Source organism: Cydia strobilella, chromosome Z (assembly GCF_947568885.1).
Source record: "Cydia strobilella chromosome Z, ilCydStro3.1, whole genome shotgun sequence".
In the NCBI taxonomy this organism is placed as follows: Eukaryota; Metazoa; Arthropoda; class Insecta; order Lepidoptera; family Tortricidae; genus Cydia; species Cydia strobilella.
The window spans coordinates 13,434,165-13,461,373 of record NC_086068.1 but is presented as its reverse complement, the minus strand read 5'-3'; the positions used below and the strand labels follow the sequence as shown (position 1 = coordinate 13,461,373).

Genomic DNA, 27,209 nt, shown 5'->3' with positions numbered 1-27,209 from the left:
GACGCACTCTAGCTGCACTGTGATTGTCTGGGAATTGTCGCTTGTAATTAGGTTTAACAAACATTTTATAGTTCGCGGTAAGGTCCGAAGCCGCCAACTTTCGTTTCTTACGTTCTTTCGGTTCTTTATCACCGGGGGGCTCGCCGCCGCCGGTGTGTTCACCCATTTTTATTTACACAATGTTCTATGTACACAAATTTATTATTTACACCTAAATTAAACTAATATATACAGAGAAATCAATTTCAGAAAATTTGGAAAAAATTAAATCGCCCGCTTTTTTCGACTTCCCGCCAAAAAGTCTATAATATTAAAAAAAAAACAGGGTTGCCTTGACAAAAAAAGACGACACACACGCACTTAATAAATTGGCAACATTACAGATTTCGAATTTCAAATTCATTAAACGCTTCTGTGTCGAATTAGTCGAATTTTGTATTCAGCGGTGTGATTGTTCGAGTTGTTTCCCTGATTTCTTTGTTTGCAAGGTTCCCGAAAGTGAAACTGCAGTATCAATTGGAAAGTGTCTTTATTTTTCTTTATAATACAAAGTGCTTACTGGATAAGTGGTAATATTGTTGGAAATTTGATTTTATGATAACTTTCACAATGCCAAAGAAGATTTACTATTCGGATAAGTATTACGACGAGGAACACGAGTACAGGTAACTAAACAGTATAAATACCTATTAATAGTTTACATCCTCGAATAGCAGCATTGATTGATTCACTTGTTCAGTTAGCTTAACCTTACAATGAAATGTTCTTCATCATCAGCTCAAGGGTATTGTAGAGTTACTCATAACTGTGAGGCCTTAATCTTATCCTGTGGTTTTTTATTTCGTTAGGGTCCCAATAATTAAATAACCTTTTTTTAAATATTTACCCGTCATACCTTTAATAAACCATACATTCTCTTTCTGTTTTTAGGCATGTGGTGTTACCAAAAGAAATGGTGAAACTAGTTCCCAAGGATCAATTAATGTCAGAACAAGAATGGCGAGGCATTGGAGTGCAGCAAAGTCAAGGATGGGTTCACTATATGACACACCAACCCGGTAAGAATAGCTTAGTCATAGGGTTGTAATTTTAACAAACAAATAAAACAAAAACAAAATTCTTTTATTTGCATAAATATGGTACAACAAGGTGATATTGGAAAGATTTTCCCGTACAGTGACATATTTTGCTGGTTAAGCATGCAAATGTTATCTTAAAGCTATATGTAGGTGGTCTTAATCTATTACATTGTTTACTACAATTTCTAATATAACTATAATTTCTACTTAATATTACTACTTATATTTGGAGGAACTCATTTAAAGAGTAGAACACCTGTTTTTTGAGCCAAGTATATAGTTGGGCTTTGAATGGATTTAGAGGCAGGGGTTTGATATTTTCAGGAAGGGCATTAAATATTTTCATACATAAATAATAGTAATAATAAGCCCCCAGGGCAGCTTGTGGCGAGCTGAATGGGAAGTGACATCCCTTGGGTCCCATACCCCCGAGAGTCGGTCAGGCCCCTCCCTCCGGCTTGCCTTCATTGGCCGGCTGGAGTGAACACTGAGCAGGGGCCGCAGGACTCCCACCTCTGGCTTGCCTTTACCGGCCGTCCAGAGTGGGGTGTCAGAGCTATATGTTCGCAGGGTGGAAGTGAAATATGCATAAGACGCGAGTTGGCACAGTGGCTGTGAGTGTTTACAGCCACTGGGTAGAAAGCGGTGCACACATCTCCACACCCTGAGCCACTCACGCGATGTTGTCCCCTTTTTTGGGGACCCATATTGTGAGTTGGCGAGTCACCACCTGTCCATTTTTTTCGTGTTTTTAAACATAGATTGGGGCAGGTGCCATAGTATTTCCATAGACCCGGTAACCAGTACACTAACATCTCAACACAATAGCCTAGTTTATTTTGTTTCTAATCATTGCAATAGTCCTGCACTAACCGGGGCTTGTCCTTGGGTGCACTACTATAGTGCATACAGGGATAATCGTCGGTTGGTGTCACATCACCTTTTAGAGTAAATTGTCTTTTTACAAGGGGCTCTGCGTGTTGGCTTCGGCCCCACGCACGCCTTCCAAATGTCCGGGACCCCATGGTCCCGAGATTATGTAAAGGACGAACGTAATAATAATAATAATAGTCATAGGGTTCTAATTTTAACAAACTGAATATGACCGATGGATATTAAAATTGAATTGTATTTGCAGTAAACCTTTGCACTTTTTGAAAAAAATAAAACAAAATCGATGTTCCCGTAGAACTGATTTCTAGAATTTTGAAAACTTAAGTAAAGGTTCCTACCTCTACTAAACAGAGTTCTAGAACATTCTTTATATAGGTAGGTAAGTATGTATTTTGAAGTAATGGTTGGTTTTATATCAAGGATAACATTGTTATTGTTAATGTTTTATTATATTTACTGACTAGCTTTTGCCCGCGACTTCCTCTGTGTGGAATCAGTAACAGCAGCTAGTGTAAGTTTAGTGCTTGGAGATAGTCTAATAGTAATAATTCAATTTGAGCATAATATGCGCACAAATTATCAGGTAATTCCACCATGATTCCACCCTGCTTTTAACCCTCTTAAGGGATGATTTTCGAGATAAAAACCTATCCTATGTCCTTCCCCGGAACTCAAACTATCTCTATGCTAAATTTCAACTGAATCGGTTCAGCGGTTTAAGTGTGAAGAGATAACACACAGACAGACAGACTGACATTTATAATATTACATTACTGTAGATATAATATTACATTACGGATTATACATTACTGTAGCTTTGCTATACTTACAAACAAAAACCAAATGGCAAGAAAAAATGTCTGGTGCTAAAACAGGAATTGGAAGTTTTATTTATCTCTTTATTGTGTTGCTGTTAAACACAACTGTGATATAAATGTTATTAATACTTATGTTTAATGACTGTATTTACTGTTTTTTTCAGAGCCTCATATTTTGCTGTTCCGCCGAAAAAAGACCACCCCTCCAGAGAAGAAGAGAGAGACTTTTTTTTATTTTTTATTTTAAATTTATTTATCTCAATGTACATCACAACAATTTTCTTATAATTATATTCCTCGCCAAACTGCGATTGCAGTTTGTTGGCGAGATAGCATTATGGTGTGCTTGTGAATAAGTTTTAGTTCATAGTTATCAATTGCCCATAGCAGGTAATGTCTAATAACAGGCATAAATTGACTAATCATTTCTTATTTCAAAAAAGACAGTAAGTAGATTTCTTTTTGAAATTTTAAAAGTTGGTAACTACCTAAATTAGGATTTTAATTAAACTTGTAGCTTTCTATAGTTCATTTTAATATAGTCATGGATGCCGTTAACTTCATGTGTTCAAATTGTTAATTAGTAGCACAATCGGATTAAGTCTCACCTCGAAATCCTTCCAAAGATATGAAATTTGGTATGTATGTTAATTAAAGGTCTCTTTTTCATGTCCACACTATTTGACATTTGGGGACCTCGAGGAATTGTTTTTTTTGGAATTTGAATGGGAATGAATTGGAATTGTTCATTTGTGTACCATCCTGGAGAAATTTGCGTTTTACTCTACATATACGTTCTCTATGAAAATATGGTGTAAGGCAACATTAAAGCTTATTAAATTCTACACAAAAAAGTCCTACATAACTTTGCGGAAAAAATACATCTTGTTATAGAAAATAATAGCTGAATCCAGATTTAGCGCTTATACCCTTTCAGGGGATATTCTCTTAATATGAAACTTGGAGGAATATGATATCCACTTTTGTCTATTCATTTGTACACGATCTACTCCAATATCAACATTTTACTCGACTGCGACTTAAACAGAGAGTAGGGTTATGGGTTTAAATACTGAAAATCAGTACACCCTGTAGCTCGGGCTACTAGACGGATTTTTTTAAATGACATCGGTAGATTCCTCTTGCCCTTCACAACCTGTTTACACTTGTTTTATTAAAGAAATTAATTAACACTTGTTTTATTAAGAAAGCCGCCTTGAGAGGACGCCGAATAGTAAATCATATTTTTACTTCTAGCGCCTAAACTATTGAGTGGATTTCAATAACATAGACATCAGTAGATCCATAATTGGTACACGAGTGCTATGCAATACAAATTTACTAAGATAAATGGAGGAAAAATGTGTAAAACATAAAAATGTGACTACAAAAACAGATTTTAAGTCTTAAATGGGGTTTAAACAATACTGACAGTAATGAAATTTGACACCTACAATTTCAGGGATCCCTGTTTGCGTGTCATAAAATTGGAGCTTCGGGGACCACGGGGCTCAAACGCCATCATGAAAAGTATGTGTTTTTTGGTTTTTCTTTTTTTCTCGGAATATCTGGGTTTAATGTGAATACTGTGTATGGCGAAACGAAAGCTTATAAAATTCCACACTAAAAAGTTATACAACACCATGTCCCAAAAACGAAGCCTTTTTCTAGAAATAGGGCTTACAAGTTACAAGGGAAGCTTACAAGTTTCCACACATTTTTTTTTCGTGGTTGGGTAGATAATGTTTTTCCCCTCATTAGCTCGGAAAGCCGTCTTTTATCCTTAAACAAGCGGGGAAAAACGCATTTTATCCACCAGTGGGGAAAGTAATTTGACCTTGGATGGAGCGTGTTTAAGTAGCTTGACAGATAACAAAACGTTAAACGCTCATAATAATGGTTCGTTCGATATTAATTATCATTAAATAAATGGTTTGAGAATCTAATAAAAAATACCAAATTTAGCTTTATTTAATCATTTTAAGTCATAAACCTTAAAATTCCATAAGAAACGTTAGTTTTTTTATAATGATGTTAAATATAATTCTGAACGCACAAGTTGAGTCGATGCAATTTCAAAACACATCGTTGACATTTCATACGTCAGAACAGAAATGTCAACATTGTCAACTAAATTTTTACTTATATAAACACTTCTCACCGACTCACGTAAAAATCAGAATTTCCAGTGTTTTCTGTTATAATATCGTAAAAAATAAGTGATTCCAGTGATGAAGATGTGGATGTTGCACTTTCCTCGCTATAGTGAGGGGAAATTTTTTGTGTTGCACACGGGTGCAAATGTATTTTACTTCTCGTGTGTTGAAACACTCGCTACGCTCAGGATTCTATTTTAGAACCAAATTCAAATATAGAATCCTTTCGCTTGCTTGTGTTTTAATTCCACACTCGCGGGTAAAACACAACTTTGCACCCTTGTATAACAAATAACTATTGTGTTCCAAAAATTGGTAAAAAAATTTATACAAGTATTTCTTTCTGACCCGTCTTAAAATAAAATTTTAGTAGGAGATGATTAAGTATAACCTTTTGACTTCTGAGCCATATTTCGAGAAGAAAGCTCCGTTTTAGGGACATGATGTTTTATACCTTTTTTGTGTAGAAGCTAATAAGCTTTTGTTTCGCTATACACAGTATTCACATTAAACCCAGATATTCCGAGAAAAACGGAAAAACCAAAAAAGACATACTTTTTAAGATGGCATTTGATCCCTGTGGTCCCCGAAGCTCCAATTTTATGACACGCAAACAGGGATCCCTGAAATTGTAGGTGTCAAATTTCATTACTGTCACTATTGTTTAAACCCCATTTAAGGCCTAAAATCTGTTTTTGCAGTCACATTTTTAAGTCCTAAACATTTTTCCTCCATTTATTTTAGTAAATTTGTATTGCATAGCACTCGTGTACTAATTATGGATCTACTGATGTCTATTTTATTGAAATCCACTCAATAGTTAAGGCGCTAAAAGTCAAAATATGATTTACTATTCGGCGTCCTCTCAAGGCGGCTGTATTGATTTTTCTTTAATAAAACATGTGTAAACAGGTTGTGAAGGTCAAGAGGAATCTACCGATATGTCATTTAAAAAAATCCGTCCTGTATCCTGAGCTACAGAATGTACTGATTTTCAGTATTTAAACCCATAACCCTACTTTCTGTTTAAGCAGCAGTCGAGTAAAATGTTGATATTGGAGTAGAACTAGTGTGGACATGAAAAAGAGACCTTTCATTAACATACATACTAGGGATGTACCGACTAGTCGCCGACTAGTCGGGAAAGCCGACTATCCGGCCACCTTTGTAGTCGGCGATTAGTCGGCCAAAATGGCTGATTAGTCGGCCACTTATTAGGTACAGAAAAATAGCACATAAACCAAATAATCCAGCAAATATTGATCAAATGTTTAAGACCCAGTTTACTCAAATTAATAAAATTATACTTTATACCTATTGAGGATGCATACGAACATTTTTGTTCATATTGATATATTAAATTTGTCTGTAGGGAGTAGATAGATAGATTCATTTGTTTCACAGAAAAAGACATAGTACTTTACACAAAAGGACAAAACAAGTTGCTTTCATTAAAAGATTGTTAACTTAAAATCGAAAACAGCAAAAACAGCAATTTATGAAGTAAATTTTAAAAGAAAAATATTAATGAATAAATGAACAATGTCACACTAAAAAAACAGTTTATGTATACATAGCTAGGCCAAACCTAGGTATTGTCGAAGTATCTAAAAAGTATGTATGTCGTTGCAGTCAGTACAATATTATGTAGCTGGTTACAATTGCAAACGTTTTATTATGTACAGCACCTTGTTTTTTTTATTTCAACTTTTTTCAAGCATCTGTAATCAAGTTACTACAAGATGATTAACCTCACAAAACGCGGGACACTTATGGAAAGTCTATTTTGCTCAAAATGCTCAGATTAGAAGGCTTCATACATGAAGTTTGTATTTGAACGTAATATTTTTTATTTGGATATTTGTTGCCATAATATCATGTACAGTCGAGTTCATAAATATGTATACATTTCTTCACCTTACTCCATTGCAATAAGGTGAAAAAATGTATACATATTTATGAACTCGACTGTACATGTCAGATGAACAAAAACTCCACGTCACAGAAATGAAGATGCTGAGGTGGTCTGGTGGTGTAACTTTGAAAGATAAGAGTCAGAAACTAATACATAAGGGGAACATTTAAAGTTGCGTGTATTCCTGACAAGCTTCAAGAAAATCGCTTACGGTGGTAAGGTACGGCGGCGTCACGTCATGAGGCGAAACAAAGAGCATATGACAAGAGCCGTCATGGAAATAGAACAACCTAAGAATGGCCCAGGACGCCGACCGATCACCTGGATGGGGATCATTTCCAAAGACATGAAGACGACGGATTTAAAACCAGAGATGACACAAAAACGCCCAGAGTGGCGTTTACGGACTAGGAGGGCCGACCCCAAGAGACATGGGAAATAGGCTCAGGAGAAGAAGAAGAATATCATGTTACATGTATTGTGCATTTCATTTTTAAATTAAGTGTACAAAAATTGCGCGCGAAAAGCTAAAGCAACGCAAGGAGCAAAACAAATGTCAGTATGAAAATCGCGCTTTCCATTTTTCGAAACTGTAGTGTATGCGATTATGCGAGTGGCTTAAATAGCATACATACGCCGTCTCGTGTGTCCTTGTGTTGGCGGCAAAGCCGTAAAGAAGTAAGTGTCACTGTCTATGGTACGATGGCCGAAGGCTATGGGATTACTGTTGTGGAAGTGAACTTACTGTGTATGCGAGGGCATTGCCGAGCCGGTGTTTACAATAGGTGTTGTATAATTACCAATTTAACAAACACTATAAGTGGCGACGAGAAAAAGGTAAGCTTTATTGCTAAAATCTTGATGAAAAGAATGACCGGTTTTGGTAGGAAACTTAGGTTATAATTGCATTCCAAAATCATAATAACATCGTTATATTGCCAAGCTTCGTATACAAAACACTAATTGCACAATATATTTGATCGTTTCTACCATTAAATGCCTGGCATCATTATGTAAGTAGGCTTTTCAATGCAAATTTTAGGTTATTTACCCGGTTTGTACATAAACAAAGTAAGGAACCTAGACAGCGTAAAATAGTAAAAGATAATGTTCATTTTGCATTCTCAACAGGGATTCTTGCAATGATATTAGATTTTAATGTTAGCATTGCATTTAGTATGTGTTTTTACTTTCCTTCTACTATAAAGTAAAAAAAAAAAGTATACATATTCGCTCATGTTGATCATATACAAAATGGCTACCAGTTTGTTATGAATCTATATTTATTTTATAGGTTATTACAATCTATCATGAGAATGAACATTTGAACTGCTACTGTCATTAATGCTAATGTTGTGTACAGTGTAGCTGATGGTGCAATAATAATCAAAATTAAGTTCTTATTTTGCAACAAAGTTCATCTCAACTAATATATATGTATATTTATTCTAGGTTATTAAATTTAGTACAAACTTTCATAAATATTTTATCAAGTTAAACCGGGTTGACAAAACCTCCATTAAATTGGAAATTGTCGGGTAGTTCAAATGAATACCACCATTAAATTGGAATGGGTCGGCATAACCTCCATTAAATTGGAAAATGTCTGGTGGTTCAAATGAACACCTCCATTAAATTGGAAAGGGTTGACATAGCCTCCATTAAATTGGGAATTGTCGGGTAGTTCAAATGAATGCCTCCATTAAATTGGGATGGGTCGGCATAACCTCCATTAAATTGGAAAATGTCTGGTGGTTCAAATGAACACCTCCATTAAATTGGAAAGGGTTGACATAACCTCCATTAAATTGGGAATTGTCGGGTAGTTCAAATGAATGCCTCCATTAAATTGGGATGGGTCGGCATAACCTCCATTAAATTGGAAAATGTCTGGTGGTTCAAATGAACACATCCATTAAATTGGAAGGGGTTGACAACCTTGATTAAATTCAAAACAGTCAGGTGATTCACCTATTGGTTACCATGTTACTAATTTGATATTTCAGGTTGCCGTAGAGGGATTACATTACTATGACTCAACAACCATCACTGACCCTGGAGGGGTTAGACTTGGATGGTGACCGAAGTTCCATCGGCTGCAAATGGGAGAGATGGAAGCGGTCATTGTATATATATATTGACGCGGCTGATGTCAAAACAGATGTGAAGAAGCGAGCTACATTACTGCACTTCGGGGGAACAAGCCTGCAAGATATTTTCTACAACTTACCTGGTGCAGAGGTTGAAGCTGCAGCGGGTGTAGATGTTTTCGACACAGCAATAAAAAAACTTGACGAATACTTTGTTCCCAAGACTAATCGAGTCTTTGAGCGTCACATGTTCAGACTGATCAAGCAGGAGGATAAAGAAAAATTTGAAAGTTTTTTAGTCCGACTTAGGAAACAAGCTGAAAAATGCAGTTTTGACAAAAAAGATGACCACTTGATTGACCAGATCACGGAAAAATGTAATTCAGCTGAACTACGCAAGAAAATCCTTACAATAGGTGACAGCATTACTCTAGAAAAGATAGTGACAGAGGCGAATACCTTAGAAGTTGTCAATGACCAATTAGAAATATATGAGGAAAAAAAAACAGGAAGCCTAGATAATAAGAAAGAAAACCAAGAAGTTAATGCCATTTACAATAGAAATAAGAAGGATGGTGCTTACGGAACTAAGAAGGATGGTGCTTACGGAACTAAGAAGGAAGAAACACAGAGAAAGAATAATACAAATTGTGGACGTTGCGGGAAGCATCATCAAACAGATTACAAAGAGTGTCCCGCGTTAGGTAAAACTTGTTATGGATGTGGCAAGATGGGGCATTTCCGTCAACACTGCAGAACAAGTGGTACAAAAAGGAAATTGGATAATCACTCGAGTAAAAACATAAAGGGAAACAAAAAAGCAAGAGTTGAAGTAGATTATGTTTTTAATATTGACAACGATGCCATTATTGAATGCACCTTGGGTGGAATCAAGACTAAATTGCTAGTTGATTCTGGTTGCAAACCCAACCTTATTACAGGAGAAACTTGGGAAAGCTTGAAAAGTTTAGGAGCCATAGCAACCAACCAAACACCCAACCCAACCAGATCTCTTATGGCATATGGCAGTCACACTCCACTCAATGTTAAAGGAGCATTTGACACTACAATTGAGGCAAATGGCCGCGAAGAATACGCAACAGTTTATGTTATTGCGGGAGGCACGCAAGACTTGTTGGGCAGGGAAACTGCAACACGTCTGGGCGTTTTGAAAATTTGTGTAGATGTAAATAAGATTGATGAAGATGTCATGTCACAACCGTTTGCCAAGCTCAAAGATGTACTGGTAGAAATCCCTATTGACAAAAATGTACTACCAGTATCACAGCCATATCGGAGAATACCATTGCCTATAGAAAAAAAAGTTGAGAACAAGATCCAAGACTTACTTGCTCGAGACATCATTGAAGAAGTTAATGGACCTTCACGATGGGTGTCTCCAATGGTGCCCATTATGAAAGAAAATGGAGATTTACGGCTATGTGTGGATATGCGACGTGCCAATACTGCTATTTTAAGGGAAAATCATCCTTTACCATGTATGGATAAACTATTACCAGAAATTGGGAAAGCTAAATATTTTAGCAAGCTTGATATCAAGGACGCTTTCCACCAGTTGGAATTACACCCAGATTGTAGACACATAACCACCTTTATAACAGCTAAAGGGCTCTACCAGTATAAAAGACTCATGTTTGGAATTTCTTGTGCTCCGGAGATATTTCAAAAAGTTTTGGAAAAACTCTTAGTTAAATGTGACGGAGTGTTAAACTTCATTGATGACATATTAGTTTTCGGAGACAATGAAGAACAGCATGACATGCGACTGGCAATAAAAGCATGTTGAAAGTGCTTAAGGAGAATGACATACTACTCAATGAACAGAAGTGCATATACAAGGTAAGAGAGGTCCATTTCCTAGGACACGAACTATCAGCAAATGGAGTGAAACCATTGCCAAAGTATATGGAGAGCATTTCTAACTTCAGGCTTCCGGCAACAATAGAAGAACTACAGAGCTTTTTAGGACTTGTGAATTATGTAAACAAGTGGTTACCTAATTTAGCCACCAGAACAGAACCTTTAAAAGAATTGTTAAGGAAAAAACTGGGGAGAAAGACTGACATCAAACCATATTGGACAAGCGAACAAGACAGGGCATTTACAGAGCTGAAAGAGGCACTAAGCAAAATACAGTCGCTGGGATATTATGATATTAATGACAAAACCCAAGTTATTGCTGACGCGAGCCCTGTTGGCCTTGGAGCTATTTTAATACAAATTGATTCAAATGGCCCGCGAATAATCGCCTATGGAAACCGGACACTGACAGACTGCGAAAGAAAATACAGTCAAACCGAGAAAGAGGCTCTTGCGCTAGTTTGGTCTGTTGAACATTTTAATATTTTCCTTTTCGGCAAGAAGTTTGATCTCATTACGGATCACAAACCATTGGAAATATTGTTTGGACCAAAATCGAAGCCTTGTGCGCGCATTGAGCGTTGGGTGCTGAGACTCCAATCATATGATTATAACGTAACCTACAGGCCAGGAAAGGTGAATATTGCTGATCCGTTATCTCTCCTATGCAAATTGATGGATGCACAATCTAAAGGAGGAGACGAACACATACATCAAATTGTGGAGGAAGCAAGACCCCATGCGACTTCGATGTCTGCTATTATTGAAGCTTCTGTGAATGATGAAGAAGTAATAGGCGTCAAAAAGGGAGTCTATGAAAAAGAATGGAATGAGACTGTCAAAGGTTATAAAATATTTGAAAATGAACTATGTTTTTATGGTGATATTTTACTTCGAGGAAACCGAATTGTGATACCTCAGAAATTGAGGAAAGGAGTACTAGACGCTGCACATGAAGGCCACCCTGGGATTGTCGCAATGAAGGGTAGGCTCAGATCAAAGGTGTGGTGGCCAAGAATCGACAAGGATGCAGAAAATTTGGTCAAATCCTGCAAGAGTTGCACCCTAGTAGGACTGCCAAATCCTCCAACACCCCTGAAGAGACGCGAACTTCCTTTAGCTCCGTGGGTTGATGTCGCGATGGATCTTTTAGGACCTTTACCTAATAATGACTACCTGCTAGTTGTAGTAGACTATTATAGCCGCTATAAAGAAGTTAAGATCAGCAAGATAGTAACCAGTTGTCAAATTATAAAGCTGCTCAAAGAAACTTTTAGCAGACTAGGTTACCCTGTCTCAATAACTGTAGACAACGGCCGGCAGTTTGTGAGTGAAGAGTTTCGATCGTTTTGCGAAGAATGCAATATCATTGTTCACAACACAGTACCATATTGGCCCCAAATGAACGGAGAGGTCGAAAGACAGAATCGTGACATAATGAAACGCCTCAAGATTAGTCATTTGGAGAAAAAGGACATTAAAGAAAGTTTGATGGAGTACCTATTAATGTATAACAGTACGCCTCATTCATCCACAGGCAAGTCGCCATCAGAGCTGTTCTTTAGACGGCAGAATAGAGACAAAATTCCATCTATTGATAGTCTTGAAAGCACTAATGTTGACCTGGATGTGCGAGAGCGTGATAAGATACAGAAAGAAAAAGGGAAAGAATATGCAGATAAAAGAAGAGGTGCTACTGAGTCTAGTCTAGCTGAAGGAGATAAAGTATATGTCAAGAATATGGATAAAGGCAATAAGCCCAGCTCAAACTACAATCCAACACCTCACACTGTACAGAGTTCTAATAGAGGGGATATTTCAGTGAAGAATGATGTAACAGGGCAAGTACTGAGGAGAAATGTAGTTCACCTGAAAAGAGTAGAAGGACAGTGGGAAGCTGTTCAGAGGAAAGATCAGGAAGAAGGAACTGATGGGGAACAAGGTGATACTAATAATGAGCTGTGATTTACTGTGCCATGATTCGTTTATTTTTATTTCTTAGTTTGTTGTTGTTAATTACATTCATACTTTATAAAAAATATAATACTTGTTTAAAGCCTTGTAAAAGTGATATAATATGCACTGTTAATGGTTAACTTGGAGACTGATTCTAGTATTGTAAAATACATTGATTTAGTCACAAAAATACTTGTTGTTATTTATCTGATTTAACTTCAAGGGAGGGATGTAGTGTATGCGATTATGCGAGTGGCTTAAATAGCATACATACGCCGTCTCGTGTGTCCTTGTGTTGGCGGCAAAGCCGTAAAGAAGTAAGTGTCACTGTCTATGGTACGATGGCCGAAGGCTATGGGATTACTGTTGTGGAAGTGAACTTACTGTGTATGCGAGGGCATTGCCGAGCCGGTGTTTACAATAGGTGTTGTATAATTACCAATTTAACAAACACTATAGAAACCTTTGAAACTTATTCCGTTACGTGATGTGCAAGTGAAGATTTTTAATTTGTATTAACTTTAGACGATTCATCTAGTGGATAATCGCCTCATGCTTAACTCATATTACAAAACAGGAAGCGAGAAAGACGAAGAGACGTCATAATTCTTATTCGTATTTTTGTATTAACCAACCTTTTTATTTAATATTATGTGGGGTAATTGTTGCGGTTTAAACAAAGAAGGATCTAGACCAGGCTTTGAATAATCTATGCCCAAAAAAGTCGAAATAAAAAGTCGTCATGACATTGCCTCGTGAAAATAAAAAGAGATAGCAATAATAAACGTTGCCAGCTCGCCCTAAGGCACTTTTATACTGGAGAAGCAAACGTTATGTATTTATTATGTATGAAAAATTAAAAGAAATTAAATAGCGTAATTCGACTTAGATTGTATAACATTTATTACTCCTTATGGCCCCAGGAATGCGAGGTTAAATTTTTTCCCTTTCCTCATGGGCACCGTGTATATATACTTATTGAATTCCATATTACTCTTTAACCGCTCTCTGAATTTGATTGTGCTTCATACCTGTGGACGCACATTGCGAGCACTAACCGTAGGCAGAACTGGAAATGCACCCGCCAACCTGACGTCAGGTGGGCGGACGTCATTTATATCTTAAATATCTCTGGAGTTTAAAGAGCACATTGCTCCAATTTTGGCGCAAATTTGGCACATTGCTTGCACTAACTCCTGACGTATACCGCAGCTCCATTTGTTGATGTACACCCGCCATCCTGATACTCACGGATAAATGATAATTGGGTAGGTAGTAAAATTGGCAAATCAAATTGTAATTTTAGTATCTACTTCACTAGGTAGAGAAAAATATAGTCTGTTTGGAAAGAGAAGAGTCGTGGAATGTATTGGGCAGGTAGTATAATTGGCAACTCAAATTGTAATTTTAGTATCTACTTCACTAGGTAGAGAAAAATATAGTCTGTTCGGAAAGAGAAGAGTCGTGGAATGTATTGGGCCCCATACCAATCACGACTTCTTTTTATCGCACACTCTACAATTAAAGAACTTAATTTAAAGTGATTATTTTAACATTTATTATTTATACACATATAAAAAAAAACATGAACTACAATAATTAACAATTACAAAAACAACGAACCATCAGGAGTGAAATCAGAATAGTTCATATAAAAATGGTGTCAAATGTTAGATACATTTCGTCAACGAATGTCGGAATCATTATTATATTATTATGGACGCCTTTCCAGTTATACTATTAATAACTGGATAATTTGTGAGGCTGAATTTGTTAAAATTGATTATGTCAGGCTTCAGCCGGTTGCATCGGTCCATTAAGTCATAAGGATATAGGTAGCGTTAAATAAGCAACCACCTGCTGTAAGTCAGATAAAATTATTTGTCACATAAAGTAACCCAACTGATGGTGGAGTGATGGACGTTTCCTTTAAAACAATGGGTATATGTACAGTCCGTTAAGACGATTCTCGCTAATTTGGCTTGAGCGTCTGGGCAAATGTACCCGCTTCAACCCGCACTCCGCTCACTGCGATCGTACGTGAATTTTGACTCGCGGCACGGCAACGAGGTTCAAAGAATATAATAAGCCGATGGCGCTATACTCGTATTTATAATTCCTAGCTTTAAATAAGATTTGAACCCTACAAACCCCTTTTTACCCTTTTAAGGGATGAATTTTTAAAAACTGGAATTCAGTTTGCTTGTATTCTAATAATATACAAAGATTCAATTCCCGCACTCACAAAAAAATTCGATCTCCATACGAACTTTTAACCCCTTTTTCACCACCTTGGGGATGAATTTAAAATCTCTTCGTTTTCTTGCTTTTTAATATAATACCTTTTTGCAAAGTTTCAAGTCCTTAGCTTAAATTAAAATTTGCACCCTCAAGACAAACTTTTATCCCCTTTTCAACCCCCTTAGGGGTTTAATTTCCGAAAACGTCGAAATTACTTTTTTGTAATAGTCTATCTATGCGTTTCTAAGAACATTCAAAGCATTTGTACTGGATTCAAACTTTCAACCCCCTTTTAACCCCGTTAGGGGATGAATTTTCATAAACACTGAAATTAGTATTCAATAATATATCTTTTTGCAAAGTTTCAAATTTCTAGCTTAAAATAAATCTTGAACCCCATACAAACTTTCCTTTTTAACCCTTAGGGGTGAAATTTCTCAATTTTTTATAGCCTATAACCTGGCCGTGGATTTTTTCGATAGATTAGTAAAATTTGCATCAAAATCCGTTCAGCCCTTTTTATGTGATGCGCGGTCAATTAAAAAGAACAGATAAAAAGACAAAAATTCCAAAAACTATTGGAACGAGTTCTGTTATCGATTCTAAGTATCCCCAGCCAATTTTTTTTCGAATATCTTCCATGTACAGAGTTTCGACCCTCTTCCGCTTTATTATAGAAGATCAATTATTTATTGTTTCGAGATGGAATGGAACATAATTCAAAACGTAAAACTTGAATGACATTATAATATGTCGGTTAGAAAACATTTATTTATTTATTTCAAATGAAGTTTTCTCAAACATACGTATATTATAGTATAATATATACGGATATTATCATTACATTCATTGTAATAGACCGCAAAATACCGTGTTGCGCTCGCTAATGCGCGTCGCAACCAAATCAGCGCTCTGGAGTTATTTATTCTTTGGCCACAATAACTCTGATATTATAGCACTTTGCTTGTGCATAAGCGAACATAGTGCAAGGAAGGCACGGAGCGACGAGCGACACAGCCTCCTCGTCTCAAAGCTGGCACACGACTGCCGGCCACGCCATTTTCAGGCTGCATACGCATGAAATGTGGAAAAACGTTCGATTTCTTAAGAAAATATTTTTTGATTAACAAAAGCTATGTTGCATTTGTAGAACCTGTTAAAACATTTTTGTTAGTTTAAAAATAATTTTAATCGATTAAGCCGTTTAGTAAGCAAAGTTAGCCGCAAAACGGCCTGTCGCGTTATTTTTTTTTCGGTGAAACTACAAATTTCAGGAAAAAAGTAATGTTACAATTGTTGTGCATAGAGTGAAGATGCACATATATTTTTTTCATTATTTTTTGTTGACTCATTTAGAAGATATATGCTCTAAAAAGTAACGAGTAACGAGGCTTGATAAGATACGCAACGAGCACGTTCGCGGTAGCCTCGGAGTACGTGATATCGCCGATAAGCTACAAGAGACCCGACTGAGATGGTTTGGACACGTGAAAAGAAGACCTCCTGATTACATCGGGAATGTTGCTATGGATCTGAACATTGCTGGGTCCAGAGGAAGAGGAAGACCGAAGATGAGATGGGCAGATACCATAGCAAAAGACATGAGGGCCTGCGACGTTTCAGTAGCGCACGCGCTCAGCGAGTGGACGTGTGTTTGTTGTTTATGCTATCTTAAGTGCGAAACAGTATTTAATAACAATGGTGCAGTGCAGAAAGTGCAAATTATTCGTGTCTACGGCAAAGGACGACACAGTTAAGTGCAAAACCTGTGATGCTACCCTTCACAAAAAATGCACGAAGAAGGAGATGTGCGAGGAGTGTCTTCGGAAAGACTCTGGCAGCCCCGCTGGGTCCAGGAATGACGGAAACAAGGGAAAAATAGAATTTAAACCGGGAGAAACTTCACTGGAAGCTGTGATCAAGGAAGTAAACAGCAAGCTGGATGCGATATATAGTGTAGAAAAAAAGATGGACGAATTAAAAGGTACAGTAGACTTCTACTCTGCGCAGTACCAGACACTGATAGAACATAAGGAAGCAACAGACAAGAAAATGAAAGCGCTTGAACAAAAAAATACCTACCTTGAAAAGTGTAATAAGGCCCTAGAAGAAAGGATCATGGACTTAGAACAGCAAAAAAAGGAGAAAAACGTGGAAATAATAGGGTTAGAAAAAAAAGTGGGGGAAAATACAACAGAAATAGTAAAAGAAGTAGCCAAAAAATTGAATTTAAACCCTGACGACATAAAATACGCAAAGAGGGTCGGCCGAGAAAAGGCGGGCGAAGCCAAGCCGCAGCCGATTGTCGTCAAGCTGAAGTGCAGGACCACACGCGACAAGTGGCTCCAAGCTAGAAAGACCCCGGTCAGTAACAGCCACATATATGCGAACGGAAGCCAAAAGCCTATTTATATTAATGAGGACCTCCCAAATTTTAAGCGTCAGTTGTTTTGGTCGGCTAAAACGCAGCTTCGAGATATTTGCAGATATGTATGGATACAGAACTCAAATATATTAGCCAGGAAAGAAAACGACGCAAAAATCTATAGAATCAGATGTGAAAAAGATATCGTAAACATTCCAGCCTAGTCACTAAGCAATTAGCTGTGTGAACACACTACTTGATTTCCTTTATTAACAAAATTCAACACTTTTCCAGATATTGACTCTGAAGTGGATTTTTCACGCCACAAGAATATACAAGAATGGAATACATCTTACAAAACCAAAAAAAATCAAATTAAAATTTTGCACCTAAACATAAGGTCGCTGCGTAAGCACTTTAATGAGTTATTAGTTTTAATAAATCAGTGTAAATATCAAATCGATATCATTATTCTATCAGAAGTTAACATAAGGGAAGATGAAATTTCATGTTACATGATAAAAGGATACTGCACCTACTCAAAGACAAGACCAAGTGGAAGAGGAGGGGGTATAATAATATATGCTAAAAATCAAATTAATTTTACTTTAGAAGAAGTAAATTATCCCTGTATGGAGTCACTATATGGAGTCATACGACTAGAGACCAGGAAAATTTACCTTTTGTCTATTTACAGACCACCCCATAAAAACAAAAATTTATTTATACAACAATTGGAACTATGTATTCAACGCGTACCAAGCTGTGAAAATTTGATAATTATAGGAGACATGAACATAGACTTATCTAGAGAAAATATGAATTCAACTATTATTAGCTACAAAAACACCTTGTGTGGATATGGCCTGCAGTGCGGCATACCTAGCGCGGAGATAACGCGGGCGGCTATTGTGAACGGGTGCCTGGAGACATCGTGCATAGACCATGTGTGGGTGCGAGCGAGACGGCAACACGTGTACGATGCGCCTGCGACTGCGAGTGTGATAGAGTGCGGTATATCGGATCACCATATGATCGGAATAAGTTTGGATCTTGACCGTGAGCATTGTGAAGGTACATTGCAAAAAGGTACGCGATTTGTTTTAGAGGATAAACTCGTCAACAATAAATTAGATAACTTCGATTGGTCACAATTACTACTCATAGATTGCCCTCTGTTGTTATATAACAAACTATGTAATGTGTTTAAATCGATTTATAGTGAATGTAAGGTTGAAAAAAATGTTAAAACAAATAGGATTACTCAACCATGGATAAATAAAAGGTTATTTGCTATGATAACTCATCATCATTCGCTTGCCCTTGTCCCATTCACTTGGGGTCGGCGCAGCATGTCTTTTTCTTCCATACATCTCTGTCACCCGTCATCTCATCATTCACTTGCGTTAGTTTCATATCATCTTTCACACAGTCCATCCACCTTTTCCTCGGTTTTCCTCTCCTCGTACTTCCCTCCACATTCATTCTTAATACCTTTCTCGTCACATGACTTTCATCCCTCCGCATCACATGCCCGTACCATGCTAGGCGATTTGCCCTTACTTTTTCTGTTATGGGTGCAACTTTCAGGCTTCCTCTTATATACTCATTCCTTATCCTATCCATTCTCGTCACGCCACACATCCACCTTAACATTCTCATCTCCGCTACATGCAATCTCTTTTCATCCTTCACCTTTAGGGCCCAACACTCTGATCCATACATGACGACAGGTCTTATGATCGTTTTATAAATTTTACCCTTCAACCGAAGGGGCATACGGGCGTCACAAATGGTTCCCGTAACCTGTCGCCATTTCATCCATCCTGTGCTAATCCGGTTTTTCACGTCGCGGTCAATATCGCCATCGCACTGTACGAGCGAACCGAGGTACTTGAAGTCGGAGCAGACCGGCAATGTAACGCTATCGAGTTCTATGGCAGCAAAACTGGAGAGACCGCCAAAATCGCAGAACATGTGTTCTGTTTTAGATCTGCTGATCTTTAGGCCAACATTCTCCAATTTTTGCCGCCATTTCTCAAGTCTGCTCTGCACCTCTAGTTCGTTTTCACCTACAAGCACAATGTCATCAGCAAACAGCATACACCAAGGTGCCTCCTCCTGTATGTCCGATGACAGTGCGTCCATAACTAGCAGGAAGAGGTAAGGGCTTAAAGCCGATCCCTGGCCGAAGCCGAACTGGTTTTGTGTTATATCACTCTCATCTCTCAGGCGTCTCTCTATCACTTTTTCCCATATTTTCATGCTATGTGACATGAGCTTTATTCCTCTATAGTTGTTGCATTCCTGTACATCCCCTTTGTTTTTAAAAATGGGCACCAGCAAACTGTCACACCATTCGTCGGGGATTGTTTCTTCATGCAACAACTTATTGAAGAATAAAGTCAGCCACATACATCCATCCTCACGCAATAACTTCCATACCTCTCCTGGTATATCATCTGGTCCTACCGATTTTCCATTTTTCATACTTCTCACAGCCGTTCTTACTTCATCCATACATATTTCTTTCACTGCACCCATATTTATCAGCCTGTGCTCTAGCACCCTGCCCCATTCATTTTCTTCATTCATCAACCTTTCGAAGTAGACTTTCCAACGTTCTTTTATCGCTTCATCTTTCGTAATCACCTTACCTGCATCATCTTTCACACATTTTATATGAGCCATATCCCGAGAACTTCTTTCTCTCGCTTTCGCTAGGCGGTACAGCTGCTTTTCGCCTTTAGGGCTATTTAAAGACTCGTACAAATTGTCCTGTGCTGCGGTTCTGGCTATAGCAACTGCACGCTTTGCTTTCTTCTTACATTCTATATACTCTGTCCTCTTCATTTCCTTCTCAACTTCCTGCCCTGTTTCAACACTTTGCCATTCTTTAAATGCCTGCTTCTTTTTCTTTAATACTCCCTGTACCTCCTCATTCCACCACCACGTTTCCTTATCTATCACACCTTTCCCTTTCGACTCTCCCAAGACATCTTTTGCTACTCTTCGTATATAATTTGCCATCTCGTTCCAACATTCGTTTGCATTCAATCCTTCCATTCCATTCATTTCTATCATTTTATCTATCACACGTTCTTTAAACTTTATAGCACATTCATTCTTCTCTAGCATATGCCATCTTATCTTTGCAGGGGGCCGTTCGGTTCTGATACAAAACTGGATTTTAATGTTTACATCGATTACAAGCAGCCTATGCTGTGAAGTAAGGTGTTCTCCTGGTATTATTTTACTGTCTTTGATACAGTTGATCTTATTTCGCTTCACAAGGAAATAATCAATCTGCGTGGCGTGATTGCCACTTTTGTAGGTTATCAGGTGTTCATCCCTTTTTTGGAACCAGGTATTGGCAATTGCCATGTCCAAGGCAGTAGCTGCTTGCAGCAATGCTTCACCCTGTGTGTTACGTGTTCCGAAACCGAAACCCCCATGCACTCTTTCATACCCAACATTCATTCTTCCAACATGTCCATTAAAATCCCCACCCACATATATCTCCTCATTTGCCGGTATAGTCATGGTCACTGCGTCAAAATCCTCCCAAAACTTCTCTTTCGCTACATCGTCACATCCACTCTGGGGTGCATACACACTTATTAAATTGAGTGTGACGTTTTCCAGCATCACTTTCATCGCTATGATTCTATCACTCTTCCTGTCAACATTTGTGACATTCTGTTTTAGATGACGATCGAGTACTATACCGACACCATTTCGCCTGCCGTCACTCCCACAGTAATAAAATTTATATCCTTCCCCAATCTCTCTAGCCCTCGCACCCTTCCACTTTGTTTCCTGCAAAAAAGCTACATTTATCCTTCTTCCTTTCATTACATCTGCTAGTTCTCTCCCCTTCCCAGTCATCGTCCCTATATTCCAGCTGGCATACCTCAATCTCACATACTTAGGTTCCCGGGCTCGCTTCTTACGTCGCCCCCGCCCGGGCTGGTGCGACAACCCTTGTCCATTTCCCACCGGAGCCGGGTGCTGCCCCTGCGCGTCGCCTGCGGGGTACGCCCTAGCCCTGTCGCTCATCTCATTTAGTCCGATACTCATGCTGCTAAAAGGATTTGGCATTGAGTTTTTACAACCGGCCGCCTGCCTGACGTTAACCCTCCTTGGGAATCCCTAGTTGACTTAGGTGACTGTCCTTTTACTCCTTTAGTCGCCTTTTACGACATCCATGGATAAGCACGGAGTGGGCTATTCTTAAGCCGGCAACCACACGGCAATGCTATGCTATTTGCTATGATAACTAAACGGGACGATTTATTTCGAGTTTGGAAGGCGTCACCAAATAATATGAATAAAAGACTAGATTATACTAAGTATAGAAACAAGGTAAACAAACTAATAAATATTGCCAAAAATAATTATCGTAGACAGGAACTAAAAAATTGTCAGAATGATTATAAAAAAATGTGGAGTACAATTAACAGCTGGTTAGGTAGATTAAAACTAAATGTAGACGAGGTGGTGATGCGTTATTTGGGAAAATCTGATAATGTTTATAATATATGCAGTAGATTTTCTGAAACATTTACTCAAGAAATATTAAATATAAAGCACGAATGCAATGTAAAATTTTTAGATCGTAACTCTTATGTTAAAAAATTAGACTTGTCTCTGAGGTTTAAAAAAGTATGTGCAAATGACATTGAAAAAATTATAAATAATTTAAGTTCGAATAAGGCGCCAGGAATAGACCAAATTAGAATACAAGATGTTAAATATATTAAAAAACAATTATGCCCCATTTTGGCCAACTTTGTTAACATGTGTGTTTCAAAAGGTGTTTACCCAGAAAACCTAAAAAAATCCATTATAAGACCTATTTACAAAAATGGAAATCACTTGGAGTACACGAATTATAGGCCTATAGCAATTTTGTCGGTAATTAATAAAATAGTTGAGAAGGTGGTCGTCGAGCAAATATCAGGTTTTCTGGAGAAACACAATGTACTTACGGACGCGCAGCACGGGTTCAGGCGAGGTCGAAGCACGGGGACGGCTCTGGCACACTTCTCAGAGGAAATTAACAGCTGCTTGAACGAAGGTAAGCAAGTCCTCGCACTTTTTATAGATTATAAAAAGGCTTTCGATACCTTAGACCATGAAGTGCTACTACAGGCCATGAGTGAGTGTGGCATCGCTGGCCCCGTCAACGACTGGTTCCGCAGCTACTTAGCGGGCAGGACAATACGCACGAGCATCGCCGGCGCCACGGGCGCGGAGTGTGACGTCACGCTCGGGGTGCCGACCGGCTCAGTGTACGGCCCTGTCGGCTATTTAATGCTGGTCAACAGTGTTGTAAACGTCGTGAACAAATGTAAAGTATTTATGTACGCGGACGACATGTGCTTACTTGCTTCAGATACAGATATATCGGTAGCCCATAATAACATTCAAAGTGACCTTGACAATGTAGTGAAGTGGGCCCACGATAACGGTATAATTATCAATTTATCAAAGACGAAGTGTATGCATGTGTATTCCCCATACAATCGAAAGGCAAAAACTGTAAATTACAATGAGTATGGGATTGTAGGTCACGGGTACGAATGCCTCCACAACCGAACAAATAATACCTATAGTTGTAGCTGTGAACCTTTAGAATATGTTAGTACATATAAATATTTAGGTATGCATGTGGATAACAATTTTAACTGGAAAACACACGTTACTGCAGTTTGTTCAAAACTCCGTTCAGTCCTAAGTAAGTTGTATCACTTAAATAGATTAGTTAATAAAAAAACAATGCTCGTTGTTTATTACGCGTTAGTGGACTCAATCATTGGTTACGGTCTTAGTGTTTATGGTCGAACTTTTCATACTTATTTGGATGAAATTAGAAAACTACAGTTAAGATCTATGAAATACCTAGTTCATAAAAAAATTAAAAATAAGCTCAAAGGAAATTACGACAAATTGTATAAGATATGTAAAATACTTCCTATGCATCAAAAGGTGCAATATAGGATAGCAGTAGAATATTGTTTTGATGGTAAATTTAAGGTGCTGAAACAAAGTAGATATAGAACAAAGAGCATAAGGCTTAAAAAAGTTGTACAAAACACTGCTAAAAACTATTATGGCAAAAGGACTAATTTGTTTTTGATACCAAAATTGTATAACGAAATTGACTACCTAAGGGAAGAAAATAAATGTAGTATGGCTAAATTTAAAAATGAGTTAAAAAAAACGTTATTGGAAAAGATACCCTAATATTAAAACTGTAAACTATATTTGAATATACCTTAATTAGTTGTTAAAATAGTCTAAAAGGTGTAGTGACAATTAAACAAAAAGATAAAATAATATATCTTTTTTTTAATAGTCATCATAAACTATCGCCATGCATGCTCGCTTTTCGGATAGTATCTAAGTTTAAGTTTAGTTTAAGTTTAGTTTTTTAAGTGCATAAATGCTTAAAATGTAAAAATGAGCGCTATCTCGCCAACAAACTGCAATCGCAGTTTGGCGAGGAATATAATTGTAAGCAAATTGTTGTGATGTACATTGAGATAAATAAATTAAAAAAAAAAAAAATTTTAGAAAGATACATCGGGTATCGGCGGTAACACGCGAAGTGATACTGCTGTTCTGCTATTTACTCACAAAAAGTTTTAAACTTACCGCAAAATCTAATGATACCTATTGTCTCAATGTAAAATAAGCCCTAATTTAATGACATTATGCTTAATATTCGGTTGATGACTATTGCGATTTGACTTTTTGTCATATAAAATAGAATCAGAATTTGAAATTCGTCCGAAGATAATTTGAAAACAGAACGTCACACCGTCATTTACTACTTCTGGCGGAAATTATATAGAGTTGTTAATACCAGTCACATATTTAAATTCATATGGTAAAATTATACAATTTTTCAAATTCGGGAGATCTTTGAATCTATTATGGAAATCATATACTATCCTCCAGATTACATCGTTATCAAAACTATCCAGATTTAACACAAAATCCTTTTTCGGTCTCTTTTTCTTTGGCATTTCAATGGGCATGGATTTTTCTTAATGTTCTTCCTGTTACTTCTATCGGTCTTGAATTTTATTAAAATATTTACAATTATCGCTTTTCTTAAAAGTTTCCGCTTCTTTTCAAAAATATTTATATACTTTATATATGATTTCTCGTGACTGACCATTTACAGAAATACCCTTTTTGAAATGAGCCCATTAAATTAATCGCCGAAAAAATATGAAATTAAATATTTATCTACTAGTTTTTTTTTAAATCTTTATTAAAGGGCTTTTTCGAGTGAACGATCTACTAGTTATGGTGGTATTACTATTCTATATAGTTTAAGGATGAAAAGACGACTGCACTCTTTGGGTGTTGGATTGCAACTAAATCAGTAAGACACTAGTGTCATTTTCTATTACGCGATTACGTCCGATTTTACTAGAAAAACGAATGTCATTCTGAGAGTTAACGGACTGTACATGTATTTTATTGACAATATTTGCTGTGTCTGTAAGTTTTAGTTGTTAGACTATTTACCCCTATAGGTCACTGAATGATGACAATTGACGCTGTTGGGTATCATCAATCGCAATCAACGGTATCCGGTACGGTAACGCTAATTCGTTATTAGTGACCGAGTCGATCCTATACATATATACGGATGGTGTTTACTTATTGGCTCTACCCTTTTGATAAATACACGCGTAGTTCAAAGATAGTAAATAAGTACCAATTGATTCATCGCTGAGCATTCATGTCGTTCTTTAATCAGTTATCTGGGTAAGCAGAGCAGTGCCGCGAATGATCCAATAGTCTGAAGGAGCGTTAGCTCCCAGCAGCACCGGCAGCACAAAGTTGGTGCTATGGCCGGTGGTGGAGAGAGTGCCCGCGCGCTCCGACGTCTTGTAGAGGGGCGCCTCGTAGCGTGGATCCGGTTTGGGCAGCTGCAGAACCGGATAAAACCAAACCGCGGGTAGAGGAGGATTCATTTGACCTGAGGTTATAAAAAATATAAATATAGTATTAGTATTATTTCACACCTTATTTATGGGTATTTACTATTGAGGGCACACAACAATAAATCAGCTCCATTTTGTTTTGTTATCTATGTTATGTAGTAATGTGTGTCTTATTAAATTCATTCGTATCGAGAGATCGCTCTCCGACAATCTGCTTCGGACTTTTAACCACGCCGCTCGCCGGGAATCGTGTCGTATCACGTTTCCATGTTAGCAGAACGTAGCACCTGGCAGCGCATCGACCAAGCAGTTGTGCTCGACGTCCCAGCGCGCTGCGTCGATGAACAACCCGTGTATGTTGACGCCGTCCGTCGGGACCTCTAGAACGCCGTACACGTCCTCGTCGGGATCCTGGAAAAGGACAATTTTCAATGGGGTTGCAATGGCAACTGTCAAAGGTTTTTATAGAAGGCGCCAGAATAGGTTTACCTGTTTTTAGTTTTGTTTTGTTGTTTATGGGATTTGGCTTAAAACAACGTGTATTTTGACACCCTCTTCGTGGGATTAGGTAAATAAAACCTATGCTGGCGCCATCTGAAAAAATAGTGCGACCGGCCAACCCCTTTATTAGGAGTTTTCATAATAGACAAAAATCTTACATTGATGTGTACCGTGTACCTATCATTCTAATTACAGTCTGCAATCCTATTCGTAAATGTAAATCACGATCCTTATTTAACCGTGAGAGGAGTATTGCCATAGTATTACAATATTCCCTACAGTAGCGCGAGCGCGATGAATGTACTTACGCAGAGTAACGGAGGGGAGCGGGGTGGCGGGCGGCGCGGGCCGCGTACCACAAACACGCTTAGTTTGCGCAAGTTTGCGTGCGTGTTTTTACTTCAATTATCATCACTACATAATTATTAGTAATAATTCATCATCATCATAGTAATAATTATACATATTATATAATGGTGCGCGCAAACTGTTCTGTGTACGGATATAAATCGACATCGAAATCCCAGAATGATTTAAATTAAAGTTTCATAGATTTTCCCGCGACGAGAGGTAGGTTTTTTTCATTTGTGTACTTATAAGTTACTAAATACCAAAACACCATCTAGTAATTACCTACTTACTAAGTATTATGTAATTATTTGTATTAACTAAGTTAAGGGCTACTTGCACTCGATCGTGACGAGAAAAACCTCATGAAGTTTTATCAAATTATGTAGTAGGAGGTACAATCAGCATTATTTACCTACCTATTAGGTAAGTAGGTAGGTATGTACATCTACTTCTACCGGCGGCTTCATGAAATTTATAAACTGCCAAGTCGTAATCAATCTTATATACGTATACTACCTACCTACCTATGTATAAATGTAGGAATAGGTATTTCCATGAGAGTTGAGGTGAATGATTACACACACAGCTACAAGAAGTACTGATTGCAAAAAAGTGAATGAATGAAATGAGTGAGTGAACGTGAATGTAAATAAAAACGCTTAATTATATTTTTAATGGGTATCAAAAACAGTAAAAACAAGGCAATTTATTACTTATTCTCTTTGGTTTCTACGATTATATTATATTCATAATAATTACGCATATCTGACCTTAATTTATTCATATAAGTCAGAATAGTAATAATCACAATTGTTTTATTTCCCATTTTGTGACAACCATAGCATATTTGCATGTGACAGCGTAAGTACCTACACTGGCGGCGGCATCGCGCGACATATCAAAGGCGTTGCGCTACTGTAGGGAAGAATAATTGTAATACTGTGGTATTGCCATACCTATCGCGTATTGCTCGCGGAGAGTTAGCCAAAATACTT

General features: G+C 37.6%; 4 protein-coding genes across 4 annotated transcripts in view; 3 read left to right on the top strand and 1 right to left on the bottom strand.

Moving 5' to 3' along the window:
- Positions 1-425: 425 nt before the first annotated feature.
- On the top strand, positions 426-3,110 carry LOC134753860 (cyclin-dependent kinases regulatory subunit-like). Its single transcript, XM_063689805.1, has 3 exons — positions 426-665; positions 931-1,058; positions 2,956-3,110. Exons 1-3 carry the CDS (start codon positions 595-597, stop codon positions 3,036-3,038), a joined length of 282 nt encoding a protein of 93 aa, XP_063545875.1. The 5' UTR covers positions 426-594; the 3' UTR covers positions 3,039-3,110.
- Positions 3,111-8,893: 5,783 nt separating this feature from the next.
- Positions 8,894-10,759, top strand: LOC134755101 (uncharacterized protein K02A2.6-like). Its single transcript, XM_063691579.1, has one exon. It carries the CDS (start codon positions 8,894-8,896, stop codon positions 10,757-10,759), a length of 1,866 nt encoding a protein of 621 aa, XP_063547649.1.
- Positions 10,760-16,684: 5,925 nt separating this feature from the next.
- LOC134753934 (uncharacterized) lies at positions 16,685-18,693 on the top strand. Its single transcript, XM_063689913.1, has one exon. The coding sequence runs from the start codon at positions 16,729-16,731 to the stop codon at positions 17,617-17,619; it is 891 nt and encodes a 296-aa protein (XP_063545983.1). The 5' UTR covers positions 16,685-16,728; the 3' UTR covers positions 17,620-18,693.
- Positions 18,694-25,160: 6,467 nt separating this feature from the next.
- LOC134754460 (dynein axonemal heavy chain 6) overlaps positions 25,161-27,209 on the bottom strand; it is a 123,526-nt gene continuing 121,477 nt past the window's right edge. The window contains exons 66-67 of the mRNA XM_063690794.1: positions 25,650-25,773; positions 25,161-25,397 (exon numbers count right to left, since the gene is read on the bottom strand). Coding sequence (XP_063546864.1) covers positions 25,168-25,397; positions 25,650-25,773 — 354 coding nt within the window. The 3' untranslated portion in view covers positions 25,161-25,167. The remainder of the gene's footprint in view (positions 25,398-25,649; positions 25,774-27,209) is intronic.